The sequence below is a fragment of the Pholis gunnellus genome (assembly GCF_910591455.1).
Source record: "Pholis gunnellus genome assembly, chromosome: 8".
Taxonomy (NCBI): Eukaryota; Metazoa; Chordata; class Actinopteri; order Perciformes; family Pholidae; genus Pholis; species Pholis gunnellus.
The window spans coordinates 22463707-22483000 of record NC_136534.1 but is presented as its reverse complement, the minus strand read 5'-3'; the positions used below and the strand labels follow the sequence as shown (position 1 = coordinate 22483000).

The 19294-nt window shown below is 39.7% G+C and overlaps 2 protein-coding genes across 2 annotated transcripts; both read left to right on the top strand.

The window, feature by feature from the left end:
- The first annotated feature begins 2305 nt into the window (after positions 1-2305).
- il21r.1 (interleukin 21 receptor, tandem duplicate 1) lies at positions 2306-10731 on the top strand. Its single transcript, XM_079164443.1, has 7 exons — positions 2306-2379; positions 3106-3287; positions 3812-3945; positions 4069-4252; positions 4430-4508; positions 6011-6104; positions 9473-10731. Exons 1-7 carry the CDS (start codon positions 2372-2374, stop codon positions 10238-10240), a joined length of 1449 nt encoding a protein of 482 aa, XP_079020569.1. The 5' UTR covers positions 2306-2371; the 3' UTR covers positions 10241-10731.
- A 3142-nt stretch (positions 10732-13873) lies between these two features.
- Positions 13874-18089, top strand: LOC306699721 (uncharacterized protein; the record flags this gene model as incomplete). The annotated part of the gene is made up of 5 exons (XM_079164442.1): positions 13874-13943; positions 15614-15765; positions 15872-15909; positions 16613-16697; positions 17327-18089. 5 exons carry the CDS (start codon positions 13874-13876, stop codon positions 17855-17857), a joined length of 876 nt encoding a protein of 291 aa, XP_079020568.1. The 3' UTR covers positions 17858-18089.
- Between the last annotated feature and the right edge of the window lie 1205 nt (positions 18090-19294).

Sequence of the window (19294 nt, the reverse complement as noted above, 5' to 3'; positions counted from 1 at the left end):
TTGTTTTGTTGTGTGTTGCTTAGTTTTGGAGATATTGGTCATAAGAATGTCTGCCTCCTCTCGAATTTAATAGTATAATATAATAGAATATAAGACTGTATGGCACTCGGATTGTGGTGCTCAAAGCGCCAAAACAATACATTTGAAAAACTCACACAGCGATGTCTCTTTCCAGAAGTCATGAGCCGACAGTTGATGTCTCCCAAACTAGGCAACCCACACCAAAAGAAGCAGCACAGGTAAGAGCAAACATGTTTAATCCTGAATTGATCCTCTCCATTTAACCCAGCCTAACCAGCAGTCACAGTATACAACGGGGCTAAACCCACAAATATGTAACTAACTATAGTGTAAGATCTGGAAAAAGCAGCCAATTCTTCTTTTGATGAGCTGTGGTTGTGAGATGTTTCACACTTTTGCTTGGAAAATGACTTGTTAAAAATAATTGCATGTTACTTTTTTTTTTGTCGATCAACTAATCGATTAAGCGGCACATTGTTGCAGCTCCACGGCGCAGCACCTGGAGATCAACCCTAGTTTTAAGACCACTGCACTGCTCAAGTGCAATGGCAGGAACAGCTTCACACAGTGTGCTTTGTGGCATTTGTGTGTGATAGAATGGCATTTGGCTTTGACTAATATTGGTACAAGATGCGTCTGCACGCCTATACTTGGTGGTTTGAATACCACACGGGCCCACCCATTGTACAAAACAAAAACAGCACTGCACTGTAAAATAGTTTAAATGGCATGTAATATGGACATGAATGATGATTCTTATGTTAAACTCCTGGTGGAGAACATGTATATACAGCTAAACAAGCGCTGAGTTAATGACATTTAGAGCTAATTTAATGATTAAAAGTCTGCTCTGAGGGGCTCCACAGCAGGAGTATGACTCATTTAGCAGGTTTGCACTCTGGTGTAAACTACTGAATTATAGACACGTAGGTGGTTTATGAAAAGGGTCTTTGAAAGGTGTCAAAAAGCATCTCTGGTGAACAGCGTACAGAATCATCTCAGTAATGAAACATGTATTAGTTGCGTTCTGATGAATGTTATAAATGATATGAGCAAGGACTTGCGTCGTGATAGTTAATACATGTTGTGATATGTTTCTGTAGAACATGAACTATTTGGGAAAGAAGAACTGAACTGAAAATTGATTTATCACTTCTCTTTTATTTGTCTTTCTTTATTTAGTTTAGACGCAAATAGGATGACTTCATAATTTTTTTAGAAGATGTGAGTTTCCTGTTGACTTTCTTTGGTTCTCTGGTTAACTGTTGCATATTCATAGGAGCAGCGTGGATGTGGTGGGAAGGCACCACCACCAGCACAGACACTGTTCAAAGGGTCTGAAACCACATCCTTAGTCACACCACTGATGCCGATGATGCCTTCGCAGTCACAAACCGAAACATTGTTCCACTAAACGCTCTCACACAGACGTCAGTGCATCAGTGACTCTGTCGGCGCGTTGGCTGATTAAGTGGCAGCGTTTTAGATTGAAAGAAGGTAAGATGGTCGATTCTTTAAATGTGTTAAATATGAGAACAGAAGAACGTCGAGGGGAAAATGTTCTTTTTAAGATGTTGAGCTGGGTTGAGAGATCATTTGTAATTGATTTCATTACCTTATAATTCTGATTAAGAAACACGAATGCTCTTATATGAATGTATTTAATTATCGATTTTAATACTAATGAAGTTTATTTTAGATTTTGGAGCTGTTGTGAAGTTGATATCAAACGAGCCGTTTAGCAGCAAATTCCCATAGAAAGGCTGAATCTTTTCGTTTTCTCTCAGTGTTTCATTTTTTATTCTCTTACTAGAAGAAACATCTCTAACAGTTGTGTCTATATTTAGTTTCAGCTGCTGTATTTCCTTCTAACCAGCAGCTGATAACAGTGGGTCGTCCCCATGGCTCTCAAACCGGGGCTCCTATTGTTGCTGTGGGACCTCGCTTTGTATGTTCACGGTGGTAAGTGTGCTTATCTATTCACCATCTTTTGTGGTCTTGTATGTATTTCTAAAGGTAATTCTCCACAATAATGTACTGATTTTAAGATATTTTTACTCTTGTACATTGTTGTGTGATTGTCTTGATGCTTGTGGCCTCGGCCAAGTTTCCCTTTTAAATTAAATTACTTCTCTTGAGTGAGATTGGTTTGGTAAACAAATACAGTTAATGGATTAGACGGTCGTACAGCATTAATGTTAAATGTGGTAAATACAATTATAACTGACTGCACTTCTTTTTTTCTGCTGCAGTCACGTCTTGCAATGTCACCTGCACAACGGACTACACGGTTTCTGTGAACTGTTCCTGCTCAGGCTCTGTGCCGACATATTCCGGCCTCCTCACGGTGATGTGCAGGTACGAGCCGTCTGTAGCGTCGCTGTTAATGAATACGCTTTATGTTGACGCATTACAGGAAGCGGCTTCATCATAGCCCCGCTAACTTTTACTCAAATGTTAGTGAGCTAGCTGTTTATTCTGATTCCCGAGTTTGGTAAATTTGAATATTTTGCTCTTAATAATATTGGTAACATTTTGATTGAATTAGTTTTTCTTTTCTTTTCTTAATCCTTCGTCAGTTGTTATTGCCTTGTGGGCAACTTTCGGCCATCTTTTGACAATGGAGTTGCTTCAGAACAGTTGCTTTGATGTAATGAAGAGATTTCATTGGTTGTCTTTATAGCACTTTCCTCACAGCGTTGCCCATCAGAATGATTTCAATACAAACATCCTTCACTGAGGCCATGATGGGAAATGTATCTCATATTTTATGGTCGTTGGTGGAAGGAGTAGACCCAATTGATATTGATGTTTGAGAGTTTAAAAAAATGCAATAACAATCGACATGCTACTGATTGTTATTTATTAAAACATGAAAGTATGCCATGAATTTGATTTTGTCTCTCTGCTGTATTTTTGCTCTAAATAGACATTCGTAATGTGAAATGGAGCTTTTCATAGAACTGACTTGCGTTAGTGCTGCTCTAAAACAATCGCATGGAAACTCCAACCTCGGGTGCTGAGATGTCGTCTGAGGTCACAGGATATTATTGATAATATCACACTGCTGTTTATCTGTTGTAGTTATGAAGAACTCGCGGTTTCTGGAAGCTGTGAAGTCAAACCCCCTCAATCCTGGTGCGTAATGTATCCGGAGATGCTTGAAGAAGTTGCATTCCTTGAAACCATGTGTACCGCGACAGCCAGTCAACAGGGCGATCAAGTGAATGCCAGTGTGTCACCCGAATGGGCTCTGGCTGATGTGGGTAAGTTAAACTGATAATCACTGAGAAGTTTGACATTTCTGTATTCGTCATTTCTGCTGAACAGATAGCAATCCGAGGATAACACAGAAATGAAAAGAGGTCAGGGAGCAATCACATCCCTTTAATTCTAGTAACATGAAGATGTGTGTAAAAATGATGAGTAAGAAGTTACATGTTAAGTTCTTTTAAGTCTTCCAGTGTGCATATTTTACACAGCTTAAACAATTGTAAAACACTTTCCCTCTTGTTGAGTACAGCCATCACATACACTGTACAGCAAACCATTTTCTGTTTGGTTTGAAAGTTCAGAGAATTCAGAGATGACAAGAATCGTACTGACAAACTTCCCCTGCATACCTAAATTGTCGTTTGGCAGCAAACTTCCAACCACCTGCTTTACCCTCCAGACTAAGACAATAGCTAAAAATAAGGTTCAACTGCCTGTAGTGGTGTAGAGTATTGTTGGCATACATTTTCACTTTCATAATGTCCCCCCTGGTCCCTTTGGGACTTCACTTTCACAGTGAAACCTTCGCCTCCTGTCAATGTTCGTGTGACAAAGACCGACATATTCTACAACATCACCTGGGACCACAGCAACCAAGATGATTGTCTCACATACAGGGTGCGCGTGAGAGACAACAAAGAGTTTTCGAAGGTAATATGTGAGCAAAAACACCAACACAAAATCAAGAGGCTGTCGCAGCTTATTATTGTCAGTTGCCTCTGCTCACGACACCCATCCAAAGATTTTGTTTTGCTTTTATTTCCTTTCTTGCAGGATCCAGCTCTTTCCCTTTTTGTGACAGAGAAGAAGGCTCTGTTAGACCAAACGAATCTGCAGCCGCACGTCATCTACACCGTGGATGTTCAGGCCAAAATGTGTCCTGAGAACCCGTATCTCGGTCCATGGAGCGAGTGGAGTTCCACTGCTCAATGGCGGATTAGAGGATTAGAGCATGAAGGTAGAAGATCAGTGCACCTTCTGGCCTGGAGCCATGAAATAATCAACTTTGGTCTCATAGTCACAGATGTTATTTTTAGTATGTGTTTCTGCATCGATCCTTCATATCAACATTTCAGAAACAGGAACCATATCGTTTCTGTCGGTACATAATTGATACGTTATGTCTCCTTTACAGGAATTAATGGACTTTGGTGGTACGTCACCCTGTCCGTCATTCTTGTCCTCGTTCTGTTGCTGGGTTATTATAAAAAACCGTGAGTACTGAAAACACTTTCTTTTCCTTCAAGTATGCAGATCTGACCCTGTTCCTTTTCTGAGCCTTGAGTCTTGGGCTGTTGGTGCTGAGCTACCAGCAGAGCCTTGATAACTTGTCAACATTTCTCTTGATTAACAATTCTAAGCGGTCCACTTTTCCATAATTCTCAAAATACAGTCGGGTTTGCAACTTAATGGCGTTTACCACGCCGACTCAAAAGCCGTATTCATCGGTTGTGAAACTGGTGGGTCTCCATGTTCAGTGATTAGTTCTAGTTTTTTGGAGAAGCTTGTAGAAATGGATTTTTTGGACTGAACCAACTATTATCATTATAAAAATAAAAGCAAATCATATTTAAAGGTTACATTTCCTTTTTAATTTTCAATTAATTGAATCTACATTCATTGCACAGAAAAAGAACTTGGCAAAGCTTGAAAGAAAGCAAGCAGGGTCCTAAGGTCAGCAACGCTTTGTCTTCCAGTAAATGATTAGCAAAAGCTTCTCACTGCTTCGATCTACGCTTTCCTGGCATTACCTCCCACATATACAGAAACCACCGCTGCTGTACGTGCAGCGGCACTTTGCACTGAAATGGCTAGCAGACATAGGAAGTCATGCAGAGCATCAGTGTGAGAGCTGACACCTCACTTATTAACAGCACACAGTGACAAGAAAGAGCACAAGCGCAACTCAGGCGCCGACACTGTTGTCTGTTTGTTTTGTGGTGCTGCTTGATTGTATTGTGTTATGCTTCCAGACGTTTCTCAATATTTTGTCAACTGCTGTTATATCAACGAGTGTAGACAAAGAACTAGAAACGCCTCAGTTCAACTTCACCACAAACTGCAGCCTCCAAAATGAACCGTGGAGTTGAATCCCAGACATGCACGCGTCGTGGCTGCTGACTCTCCTCAGACGGGTGAACTGGGGACAGTTGCCTGTGTTGCGCATACACTGCAGCTGGCGCTGAATGATTGATTGAACCTGTTTATGTATTGTTTATGGTTGCAGCTGGGCGGCTTGTTAGCACTTCACCCACAGCCGCCCTTAAGTCATCTTATCGTTTAACGAGAGCATGCTATTTTCAGGGGGGGGGGGGGAACTAAAATTAGCATCCTTATTTTTTTTATAGATACACAAAGGTTGAATAAGAAAGCACAAATAAAAGATTTGAAGATCAGTCGATGATAGGTGAGACTTGACCAATCGGATTTGACTATGTAAATTCCCAATCGGGGACACCACTATTGGCAACTGAGTGTTTATTTCTGACTTATAGATACTCTTTTTCTTGCCAGTGGAGCCAAATGGGTGAAAACTAACACTGCAAATTAGCACCTAATTGCAACAATGGGGAATGACATATGTGGACAGTTTTGACCTGAATAAACTAAAAACTTTATCCCAAAGTTTAGTCGACTTCAGCTTTGTACTGTGGAACAATCACCTCATCAAAAGTGAATGACAGATGTTGTGTTGTTTCTTTGCTGTGCGTTTCAGGTGGTGGCAGCAAAAACTCCAACGGGTTCTATTCATCCCCAAGGCGGAGGAGTTTTTCAAGCCCCTCGATCTCATCTACGGAGGGAACTTTAAGGTAAGGGAAAGCAAAACAAACTTTTGGGCTTTGTGTGTAATTTCCAAAGTACCCAGCAGGTGTTGCCCAAGTGGGGACTTTCAGCACATCTGGACCCCGCTTGATGGGACTTTCCCGTGACTTCACATTTAAGGGCCTTTATGATGTGAATGACTCAGTGTGCAGGGGCTTCAAGAGGTTTTTCGTTTTTTATCTGTCTGACATGCTGTGGGTAGATATGTGTGTATGACAGCCCGACCTCTTCCACCCCAGTGGAAAATACCCCTGGTACAGATCTCTGTCTTTGTGTCTGGCTTGAAAAAGAAAAGCTTGTTTTTGTTCGACATGCTAATGTTTTTATGATTATCTTTTCCATCACCTTTTTTCCATATTCCCCTAATTTAAATTCTTCTTCCGTTTGACAAACAGACTGATTGTTGTTTTCAATGAAACACACTCACTTTATTCATGTGTGCTAATTTAATGTTAAGGCTGATGGAGAGCAGACCATGTGTGTGTTCCAACACCCAAACTAACATACGATTTAGTATGCCAGAAAAATAATTTCTGTGTCCTAACTCAGCTTATATTTAGCAGTATGCAAGCCAACATGCTTTTCTGGCAATTCTGACCCACAATCCTTTGAGCAGCAGATATATGAGCAAGTAGTTTAAGGTGCCATGGTATGGCGTAGTACAGTACGTCTCAATTGAATGCAAAGCGCATGCAACAGTGCATTCTTTCTAAGGGCAGCTGCAGAATGTATTAAAAGTAAAAATAAGAAAATAATGCGATTTGAACACAGCTTTGATTTCTGTCGGACTATGTAGCCAAAAGGGACTAGAACTAGTAGAATTTCCCTCTTGCGTGGCATAAGAAACCCAAAACAATGTCCAAAATGTCTTATCTAACAGTACCTCGAAATATGTTTGGTATACAATTATTCTAAAATGAACAAACATGATTAAAGTGACTGAGCATCTACTCGGCAGAAGTGTCCAATAAATCAGAATGGCTTTATTCACCAAATGTGCAATGTTCACTGGGATTTGACTGATGCAGCGCGGTAAAACCAAGAATGGTAAAAGTTAAAAAGTTGAAGAAAGATAGATACACAAATGCTGTACAGTTAATACAGTTAGTTACAGTCAATAAAGAACAGCTGTTAAGCAGTCGAAACCCAGGAGACAAAATCAGGTTTTCAAGGTTTCAAACAAACTAAAAAGACTTTTCACCAACTTGCAGCTGCAGATTTGAGTGTTGCTGTTTTATATAGTGTATCACAATAATGTCAGTATAGTGAGGGATGTACTGTAGATGTTGTCTGGTATCATATTGCTTTTTGAGGTAATCTTCTCCTGGTCTTATGAGACCAGCTTTGCCTATGAGGTCCCTCTAAATCATCTGTATTCTGTCAACAAATATGGGGATATTGTTAGTTCTGCGTGAACCATTTCAAGCTCAAAAAACCCAGCAGCTTGAGATCTGTGTGCAGTTACAAATGTTGGTCGTGCAGAGGGCGCTGCTGCTGCAAACAACACGGAGATCAGGAAGTACTAGAGAGAAAAGGAAACAGTTGTGCTTTATTTAGCACTGCTTTCCTTTATCGCTCTGCATAATGTGCTAAACTGGGCTAAATGAGGAACATTTTGTGCACTAATTAGATTCAATTCAAAATACTATGTCCCTCATGGGTCTTTGCGAGCTTGTTTGCGAACATAAGAAGACAGAAATAAAATGTGAATGCGCAATTCTTTTAAAATATGATTTAATGAGATAATGTCTGTGGCACAAATGTCAGAAAGTGCATGTTTTATCTAATATATGCACAGAGTTTTACCTCCTCTGTTCACAAGTCTTGTGACTTCTGGAAGAAAATGTAACTTGTTTCTACTAGTTTTCAATGCAAACGATAAAAACATATATGTGATGACATTAGTTTATTGAGGACGTTTGTCAGGTCATTGATAACCACGTATGCCTTTTTGAAGACTTAATTAGTGGACTTTAGACTGCAATCTGCTCCAAAGGAGTTTACTTTAGGTAGACGGTGCCGATGCTGCTCAACCTTTGTCAGAATTTGAACTAATCTCCATCTGTCATCAAACTATTTTCATGTATTTATGACAGATATGAGATTTAGTCCTCTGTGTTTAGGCAATTTTCCACCAGTCCTCCAAAGATAGTGATAGAGTGCTGATAATGCACTCTCAAATTCATCAAACTGGATTTTAATTTACTTAATTCTTTTAGTTTGCAGCATGTATGTCATTTGTAAACGTAGAATTTACATCATTCTAAATCTGGTGCGAAAATAGGTGATAGAGTGAAACAACATGGCTGCAGTGCTTTGTGCTTTGTGACAGGCAAAGTATAATCCTTGTTACTCTCGACGCTGTTTTTTTGTACTTCATATCACATCTTCGGGATCACTGCAGCAGACTGTACCAGTTCTTTTTGAAAGCATTGTTCTAGTTTTGACTGCGCTATCTCACTCTTGCGGCGCAGACTGCTTAGGCTTTCTCAGCGGATCAGAGACAATTGGGTGATGCTGAGCTCCGTACCTCAGGATGTGGTGGCCTTTGCATGAAGAAAAAGATTTAGGCTTATCTGGCCATCACCTTGCTGAATGGAGGCTTTATGCGGCTGCAGACGGTTCACATTTCAGTAGCATGCTGCCATGCAGATTTGTGGGGAGATTTGTACAATATTACTTCTTAATTGAGCACAAAACATAAAAAGGGGCTGAATCCTTGCAGTCTGCTCGCGTTTTATTTGACAGCTAAACTCTGAAAATCATCTTGTTTCATGCCTAAAATAGCAATGTATTCAATCCAAGGTTAGAGCCTTTTATTGTTATTCCAAAAATATATACAAGATATTCATTTGAACTGACGTCAGGCACCCCATGGATTATTTTCCTTTACTTCAGTGTCATGTTGTGTCTGCACTGGGCTAATTATTAGATGTATATCGTACAATCGTAGATTAATGTTCTGATGGATCCTGCTGAAAATCCCCAAGTAATAATGTTTCACACTTCAAACAAGCAGTATTAGTGAGTAAAACATACTGAAAAGAAGATTAGATAAAGAGTAGGTTCTCTCCTTTGATGAGGTGTATAATAATGGCCAAAGTGTGAGTTGCGTGCTAGAACTAATGCATGATCAGCCCAAGAGCCAGGCTAACAGTTCCTCCCTGCCTCCTGACTCCATGCTAAAGTAACCCTGCCGGCTCCGGCTTCCATATTCACCGTACAGATGTGAGAGTGGTTTTAACCGTATATCAAACCCTCAGCGAGAACTGTTGCTCTAAATATGTATTGGCCTGTGTTGCCATTTATGTAAGCTAATATTCCAGATTCATGTTTTCCACTTGTTCTGTTGCAGGAGTGGGTGAAGCCCGTATTCAGCGAGTACGATTACCTGAAGATCAACTCACACGCTCAGACGATGAGCGAGAAGCAGCACGACGTCCTTCAATGGAACAACGAGAAACAATGCTACGGCGAGGTCAACGAGGTGAAACAGGGCGGTCAATTCCTCCACCCGCTGCAGCCTCACAGCAACTCGCTGCTGTTCTTCCAGGACGGTGGCAGCTCACAGGGCACCGGACACTCCACCGGACACGTCTCCATCCACACTGTGACTCTCTCTGGAGAAGAGGAGTTTGAGGAGGAAGTCGTGTCACAGAGCTCTGTAAACACCCTCAGAAGTTACCAAGCTGGAGAACGCTTTGGTTCATTTGAGGAAGACAACAGAGAACATGCTGGTTATGATTTAGAGGGACCTCATAGGCAAAGTGGGGTATTACCACAACATGAAAACCAAATATTGAATAACTTGTCAATGGAAAATATAAACTTTCAGCCACATGCCCAGCTCAATGAACCGGAGAGGGTGTCACTCGACTCGTTCTCCTCAAACGAGCAGTCAGAAGACGGCTACCCTCACGTGGACTTGGACACTATTGACAGTGGTTTTGGAGAGTGCGGCAGCCCTCGAGCCTCAGACTCAAACGCAGCAGAGCAGATGCACTCTGATTTATTCCACGAGCACAAAAGCTTGAATTCTAACTACGTCAAGCAGTGGATGATATGTAGCACTAACGAAGACGACTTCAGCAACTCAGAGACCGAACTCCATGAAACGCCGTGATTATCGCCGCTGATTCGCTGACGCGATCAGTAATCCTGTATATTCTGTTAATCTTGAAATGTTTTAGTTGTGCACTTTGTAATTTGTAAATAATCAGGTTTCCTTGTTTTTAAAAACATTTGTTATTATGTTTGTTTGCTTTAAAGACAGTTTAAAAGGATGGGAGACAGAGATTTGATTGGAGAGAGAGAGACAGCGATGACATTTATTGAGACTGGATTGTGCAAAAATAACAATTATATTTGTTGTTGTTGACTTACTTACAGATCAGACCATCATTAATTGACAATTTAAAGACAGGAAAAAAGAATCAATTCATTAGTAGATCATAATAAAGCACTGGGAAGTCCATCATTGTTATTGGGACGCTGCAGACTCTTATTACGACCCGGCTCAGAGGCTGCAACGTAAATGGGAGACCAGACGAGTGTAAAAGTAATAAATAAACACATTTATTTAAAGGATAACATTTAACTAAACGAAACAAACAAAGCCTGAAACAAACTAAACTAAACAGCAACCGTGTCAGCCAAGGAAGAGGAGGCATACATGTTCAGGTGGAGAGACTTTGTAGCTGGAACTCCACCAGGCTGAGGTGTCGAAAGACAAACAGGACTCAGACCCCAAGTGGAAGGGAGGGGTCGTCGCGCTCTCTAGACATGCACCAAGGCAAGAAAATATGGCCTTGATTCGTACTGCTGGAGGATGATTTCTTTATTTTCTTTTTGTCGCTGTATGTACAGCTTCCTATTCTCATGGTCATGCACGCGGCATTGGCTTGTACTGCAGCACCGGCATGCATGCTACCTTATCAAGATGTCAGATAATGTTTTCCTAGCACATGCTTTTTCTCAGTAACCACTGTAACCGTCCATCCTGTTGCAACTTCATCATCAGTAAAAAGAGCATAGTTGGAGGAAATTGTTATCATCTGTACAATACAATTTTAATTTATTAAGAAAACAATTACTTCTATTAGCCTACACCAATCAGTAGTTAATGAATAAAAACTATTAGTTTTTGACCCTTTGAATAAAATCTAAGGTAACATAGAGCTTAAGTAACCAGGAAATAGCCTTCTGGTGCCAAAATCTGCACATATAGCATTCTGCACAGTGAAGGTCAGACATCCAAGTGACGTAACTTAAGCGGTTGTGTAAAAAAAAAATGACAGTACTGTGGAAAAAACTATTTAAATGTAATAGTCAGCACTCAGAAACTTGAAAGACATTTTATTTGCGAGACTTGTGACGTGACTTTGACTTAAAACAGCTGTAGCTGCTACGTTTTTGTTATTTTGTTGTTTTAGCACATCGACAATGAAGAAATTGCAGCTTGTAAGGTTCCCACCAAATCATTCCTCGACCTGTTCATGTTGCCCTGAGCGAACTCCAGATAATGAGCTCCAGAGGTCCTCTTGTTTTGTCCTTGACCCAAAGGATATGTTGCTATTTGATGGAACCACACATGTCCGCATGTTGGTGTCTAACCTTTTAAGACATGTTATATATATTATATACAAACCCGACATACAGAACAACATTATTGTAACCTTTATTTAAGGTAGTCACCTTGAGATGAAGATCTCTTTTGAGAGAGATCTGAGTACTGCAGGAGAGATAAGAATAGACAAAGCACAGCCACTCACACATAATCACATACAAACCGCATCAGTAACAGTTACAGGTCGCTCTGAGAGGGTCCAAATTACAAGTTTCAATTCACCCGATGGGATGAGAGTCTTCCCAAGTATTTGTCCGAGAGGTAATTGGAACAGGCCTGAGATCTGGTCCGGTTTTCAAGTTGAGAAGATGTGAATAGAAGACATTTGTGGACACAAATGACAGCGATCCCTTCTTGTTGCAGGTGGAGACCAGCCTACTCTTTTCATATAGATAACCGCACTTTTGGTTGCGAGTCTAGACTTACTGTAGGAACTGTGAGAAGAGCCTTTTCTGCTGAACTGAGTGCACACCTTTGTACACATGGGCTGAGCAGATCAGAAACATAGCTTTGGGCAAATCCATTTATTGTTGTAAGTGATTACTAGAATTTTTAAATGTATTTTGGACTCAATGGCAAGCCAGCGAAGAGATGCTTGACATGAGATATTCTCGAGCAGCATTTTGGACTAATTGTAGACAATTTAGAGCTTTTTTGCTGAATGACAAATATTGATTTCTGGTAATACAGATGGGATGAAATGACGGTATTAATATTATTCTCCAGGCCGACAGAAAGGGGTTGATTTTGCTTGTCAACTGATAATAACAGGATTGAATAACACCTTGTGCTGTCAAAGGTTACTGTGGCACGGAGCCAACTTTTCCATTCATTTCAACTGTCGGGTTCGATGGAGCAAATATAATTATCGCAGCCTCGTCCTTTTTCAGCTGGAGAAAGATACAAGACATCCAACACTTGATGTCATCAAAGCTTTGAGGACGATCAAACTACACGAATCAGTAGGATTGACAGGAAGTTACAGTTGTGCATCATCTGTGGAAAACTGAAACTGTATATTGTGTCTACTAATAATGCTAATAATGGTTTCTTGTGTAATCTGTAAAGCACGTTGGGTTGCCTTTGGGTATGAAATGCGCTTGCCTTCTTTGCACAGTAGTATTAGTCCAGTGGTTATTTCGGAGAGAACATGACTTTTCGTTTATTTCCTTTTTAAAGTGTAAATGTTTCGTTGGGTTTTCATGTTGATCGTGATGTTTACTTTTTCTTCCTTCTGTCTGTGTGGTCAGTATTTGGGGACAGATGACACACTAAAGCAATAAACTGATTTGTTTCCATACAAGGCGTAAGGGGTCACTGTGTGGTTTGATGACGAGTATACAATGATGTGAATCATGTGTTATGCACTTCAGTCACCGGATCTCGACCCAGCTGAACACCTACACAATGGGAGATTCTGAGGAAATGTATTAGACACCGCTCTTCACCACCATCATCAAAACCCTAAAATGAGGAAATGCCTTTTGGAAGTACGATGTTTATCCCTCCAGTGAAGAAGAGGAAGCCTGGCCAAAAGAGCCAGGCTTCCTCTTCAGCCACTACTCATATCCATGATCTCAAGAATACATGTTTTTGACAAAGTTGATTCTTCAAATCCTTACAATTACAACTTAAACATGATTACAAACAGCACAGCATCAAATGGAAAAGAAACAGAATTATCTTCAGTCCTAAATAGTTTTGCTGGCACTATGAGAGAAAGAGCTGGTGCCAGAAACCAAATCAAACAGGTATAAGAAAAAAAGACTGTGACGTATAAGGTCTGACTTCCTGTGATGTAACCAGTGATAAGTTAAACCTCAGTTCCATCGCTCATTCACTGTCTGAGACATCAACAGCACCAGGAGAGCCCCTGAGGTAATAGCACTTTCCCATTCACTACACATTATAGCAAACATGGCAACTAATGATATTTTTGGTCTTTTTTCAAATAATGTAAACTTGAGGTATACAGCTTTATTTCTGATTGTGTTGTATGCATATCATAATAGTATATTACAGAAAGAGAATTCATGTTGGACTGGAATGATAAATGTCCAGTATTACAGAAGCAAGGTAGATATAATACAAATGTTTTCTCCACAGTGTGATACTCGTATCCATGGAGTCATGAAGGGTCTGCGGCTGCTGTTCGTGTGCTGTTGCTCCAGCATCCTGGCAGTGACCAGCTGCATCAGAGGTACAGCTCACACACACACACACACACGTTTTGCTCTGAACTTCTTCTGTGGGAAATTCTTTAATAAGGCACCTTCCGACTTATCTCATCTTGTTGCCAGTGTTCATGTGGTCAAATTACTTCCTTTGTATGAATAAGTGTGCCCACCGTAGGAGGTTCAAGGGAAATGTCAAACTATGGAAATGTCAAGTCGAAATGCATGTTATCTCATCTGTCTGTGATTAACATTTGAGTAAAGTTTTGATTACGCCAGTGGTGGAAAGTAACAAAAGTACATTTACAGAACAACTTTGAGGTACTTTGCCTGAGCTAAGTTATTTAACATAATATCTATATTACAATAAGAGAAATGTTGTACTTTTTACTCCACTTCACTGATCTGACAGCTGAAGTTGCTGGTTACTTTGCCGATTTTACTTTAAAAAGCATATGAGTTTATAAAATGCTTCACATTGTTAGAGATCAAACCAGAGGCTCCGACCTGTTTGGCTTGTGACAGCTTTGAAAAGCAGTGTGTCGATGGGGCACCCTGTCAAATTTCAGATCACTGTGAGTTGTTTCATTTAATAACTTAACAAATAACTGCTCAGGGCCCAAAGAGGTAAAATCATTCAGTCTTTTTTTTATGTGTAGCACAAATATGCTTTTTGTTTTGTCCCATCCCTTCAATCATTTCACTGCCCCTCAGATTGTTCTTGTGATCTTGCAGACGGTGCCAGATCCCTATCTTGGGAACCACCAGAAGTAGTTAAAACTAGCTCCACCTTAACCAGCTACAGCAGTAAAATGATACTTAAATATCTGTAAATATCTAATAATATAACTTATTTCTGCTTTAGTTAAGGATCTAAATACTTCTTCCACCCCTGGATCATTCTTTCTTTGAGTAAATCAATTTGAATATGTTGTATTGCCGTTGTTATGTAAAGATCATAAATTGTGTCAACATGTACATGACAATAATCTTTTCCTCCCACTTCCATACTGTAGTTGATGGCTTTTCATGTGTGACTGCCTATTGGGACACGATTACCTGCGTCTTGAATATCATTGGTAATCCCGCAGGACAGTCCAACACCACCTACAGCCTGAAATTCACTGAATTCGAAGGGTAATTTTATTTCTTGCATTATATGAATAAATGAAAATGTCCATTTCTTCTTTTAGAAATGAATGTTTGTGTCTGTGCCACACAAACAAACGGTAATTTTCTGTTGTTGTGTTTTTAATTTAGGGAGGTCTTTTCCTGTCCACTCGTGGTGATGAATCACAGTTACAGCTGTGTCTGCAATTTGACGAAACAATGGATTTCAGGCGATGTTTTTTATGACATAAAGCTTTGTCATAAATCTGCCTGTCATGATGTAGCAAATGATTTCATACCACGACATAACAGTAAGCATGCATTCATTGTCATCAATAACTGAGTGTGTCTGAGTGGCTTAGATGTGTGTTGGTTTGCATGCATGTCTGCAGACGTGTGTGCATCATTCTGTATCTATAAAATCACACGTTTGAAGAAACTAGGATATTTCCAAAGTACAGTACATTTATTAATCAGGAGAGATACTAAATAGCAAACATTAGGTTATGCTTTTGCAAAATGTGCTGTTTGTGTTGGAAAGGATTTTCACATATGTTGACATGCTTTGATAAATGTTTGTGATCAGTTCAGCTGAAACCACCGCATCAACCTCAGATTGAAGAAACACCAGTGACCGTCAACGTCACTTGGAAAAGTGGGTATGAAGACCACAAGTACCTCAAAGGTGTCCCTCACTACGAACTCTTACTTCAAACATCTCAAAGCACTGAGAGCAAAGTAAGATCCACTCTTTTGAATAAAGATCCATACTTTGAATCAACACGTTTTGCCATAATAAGATCGAACAATAATCGTTTCTTTGATTGTTTCAACTTTTCCTCAGACTCTCCAATCACTCGAGAGGTCTGAATGGATTCCAAGGTCAGAACTTAAACCACATACTCCTTATTGCATTAAAGTGAGATCTAAACCAAATCGAGAAGATTTTAATGGAACTTGGAGTAAATGGAGTTCATCGACATGCTGGAAAAATAAAGCAGGAGAAGGTAAATGCCACTGTTTCTTCTTTAGTACGAGGCTTCATGGCACTGACTGACAATAACGATATACATATGTAAAGTCTGCTGTTGTGCAGTGTGAGTTATTGTTGTACCTTTGTGTCTCAGTGTCATAAAGAACAAGTGTTGCATATTGTATGAATGACTTGAGTCAGAGGCTCAAAGATCAAACAACCCCCCCCCCTCCACTCTTTTTTTTATTTATTAATCACCACCTTCGTAGAATAATACTAATAATTCATCAGCCACCTAATATAATTACTGTCATCTCTGCAGTATGACTCACAAATTCTGTCTTATTTCACTACACTTTCTCAGAAGAAGAAGAAGAAGAAGAAGAAGAAGAAGAAGATAACACGTTAGTCATTTTGATGAAATCTCTGGGCCCAGTGTGTGCGGCTGTTGGAGTCATGCTGTTTTTACTCTACAGGCCTGCTGTAAGGTAATTCATCTGTATTTTGGAAATGTTGTTTCAAAAGGTACATTTAAGATAATCATAATCAACATGATCTGCTCTGAATGAGCAAAAGTATGACGAGTAAAATGTTATTTGATTTGTACTACAGAATGAAGATAAAAACTCTGTCCCACACACCGACGCCAGCCCCTTTCTTCCAACCTCTGTTTCAACAACATGGAGGCAATCTCCAGGTGAGGTGGCGATGTCCTCTTGTGCTCTCTCTGTCTTGTTGTGTTATTTATTTGATGCAAAGTGCAAAAGGAAAGCACAACACATAAGTAACTAGAAAGGTGCACTCAGTAGAGTGTGGATCTCTGCCAGTGTCCGCAACGACCACCGCTGTAAAGTTTGATTAAAAGACTCCAACCAGCGCTGTAAAGCATCGTCAAACACACTTCATTCTAACTCAAAAACAAGCTGAGATGTACAGTATGCAAGCAATCGTCTCAAAGGCATTGTATAATGCATTTCACACAATGTTGCTAAAAACAAATTTAAACTCACCAAGCTGTTCTGCCCGATTAGCAGCAGCTGATTTGTGGGGAGGTACAGCGGTGTGTGTACTAGTAGTTTCTTTAGCGGTTAGCCAAACACACCGTTCAAAACACTAAAAGTGGGCAAAAGTTTTCAACAAAATTAAAATTTGACCAGGATGAAAAGTCAGCCGGGGATCATTAGGACTCATCCTCTGTGCTGAAATGATCCAATTTATCAAAGGTGAATAACACACAGCAGTAATTACTTTTAGCATATCGGCGTATGTTGTGTGTAACATGTGCTACAGAGAATGTAATGTATTTCAATGCTTCTGAATTTGCAGGAATGGCTTTCACCTCAAGGTAAATTTGTGCTAACATTCAAAACTGAGGAGATCTTGACAACCGATGCTGTGATTGTTGTGCCGAGACCCGTTACAAAGGACCCAGAGGAGAACCAGGTCTTCTACAACCCGACAGTACAACTGGCCTTAAATCAATGTCAAACCTCCTATGTGGGCTTACCCGCGATACATGAGGCCTCCCCGCCTTTAGCTATGGTTTATCCAGGGGAAACCTCTTACACACGGCTCCCTTGCTCTGTCTGGGGTGTTGGCATTGAAGAGGTAGCACTTGACTCCACTCTACCTGAAGATTTCTTCAACATCAGCAGTGTAGATTCTGGCTGCAGCTTTTTGGATCCAAACCAAAGCCCAGAGTGTAGTTTACCAAACAGTCCTGTTGATGACACTCCACCACCATGTTTCTGTAGTGATTACTGCATTCTCAACAAAACAGCAGGAGGATTTGTTCCTGTTGTTGTGTCCAAAGGAAGCAGCCTAAATGTCCCATCTGATTCCCTGCAAGAGGAATAAGAAATGTTCCCGTCAGTTGGTTTGGAGGAATTTAAATGTACTAATCACAATGAATGTATATTGCATTGCAGGGAATGGTCCTAAGCCGGCATGCATTCTCACGTACTGTACGTTATGTGTTCCACTTTTTATTTAGTCAATGCAGGTTTTGTGTGTTTTTATGGCTTGATTTCCCTGCAATGAACCATTCCAATGTACCTAACTATGTCTCTTTCCATCAAGCAAACATAAACACGGCTTCAGCATTGGATAACTTGCCATATGTTATGTGGATGTGTGTGATTTTCCCATCACCTTTCTATGATTTTTTTTTTTTATGCATAACTGAACATTTTCTATTTGCCGTGTTTCTACTTTGCCTTTACTTTTTGATGAAGATAAACTACACACACATTGCCTGAATGAGGCCTAAACTAATAAGTCAAATGCTTACAATGTACAGTATTTCCCCAAGGGGATCAATAAAGATTCATCTCAAAATAAATGAACGGCTCTGGAAAGAATACATCTTTGATAATGTGTATAAATGTCTATAAGGCTCAGTGTGTTAGACTGGGCTGTTTTAAAATAATCAAACATCAACACACTCAGTTGCCAGTATACACACAGTCCTGCAATAAGTCTTTGCTTCATGAAGATTATTATGTTCAGGTTTTGTCAAAACTGTTTTAGAAAGGTCTTGATTCAACTGTATGTTCATTCTGAAGGCTGCTGACTGCATCGTTCTTATAGATGGAAGGTAAGTCAACTGTAGTTACATCTTTTAGGTACATTTATATACTTTATACTTCTACCCCAATAGAATTCAGAGGGAAATATTATAGGCTACATTTTACTCCACTACATTTATTTAGCAATGGGTAGTTAGTTAGTTGCGTGTAGTTACATTAAAAAAAACTTTGAAAGTACAATACCTTATTGAAGATTAAACCATTGGTTCACAACCTTTTTGAGTTGTGACCCCTTAAATAAATGTCTGTTGGAGTCCCTTCAGGTGTGAATGAGTTTAATAAGAGTTTCCTCTCTTCGAGTATGATTTCACATAAACAAGATTTATCTTGTGACCCTCTGGATGAGGCCTGACCCCCAAATTGGAAAAGACTACGTAACTGTGAATAAAGAAGTTAAAACTAGAGTAACAGTAAAATGCTGTCTCTGCATTGATTCACCGGTATTAACAAATCTAATAATGACATATGTGATAATATGTCAGTCACTGAGTCAATGAGTACTTTTACCTGTAATGAACTATTATTACATTGTGATATTACTACTTTTACATAAGTGAAGGATCTGGTTACTTCTTCCACCACTGCAAGTAAAAGGTATTTGAGGATATTTTCTTTTTTAATTAATTTTTTGTTTTTACTTTTATTTTATCTATAGTATTTTTTATTTTATTTATTGTATTATTATTATTATTATTATTATTATTAT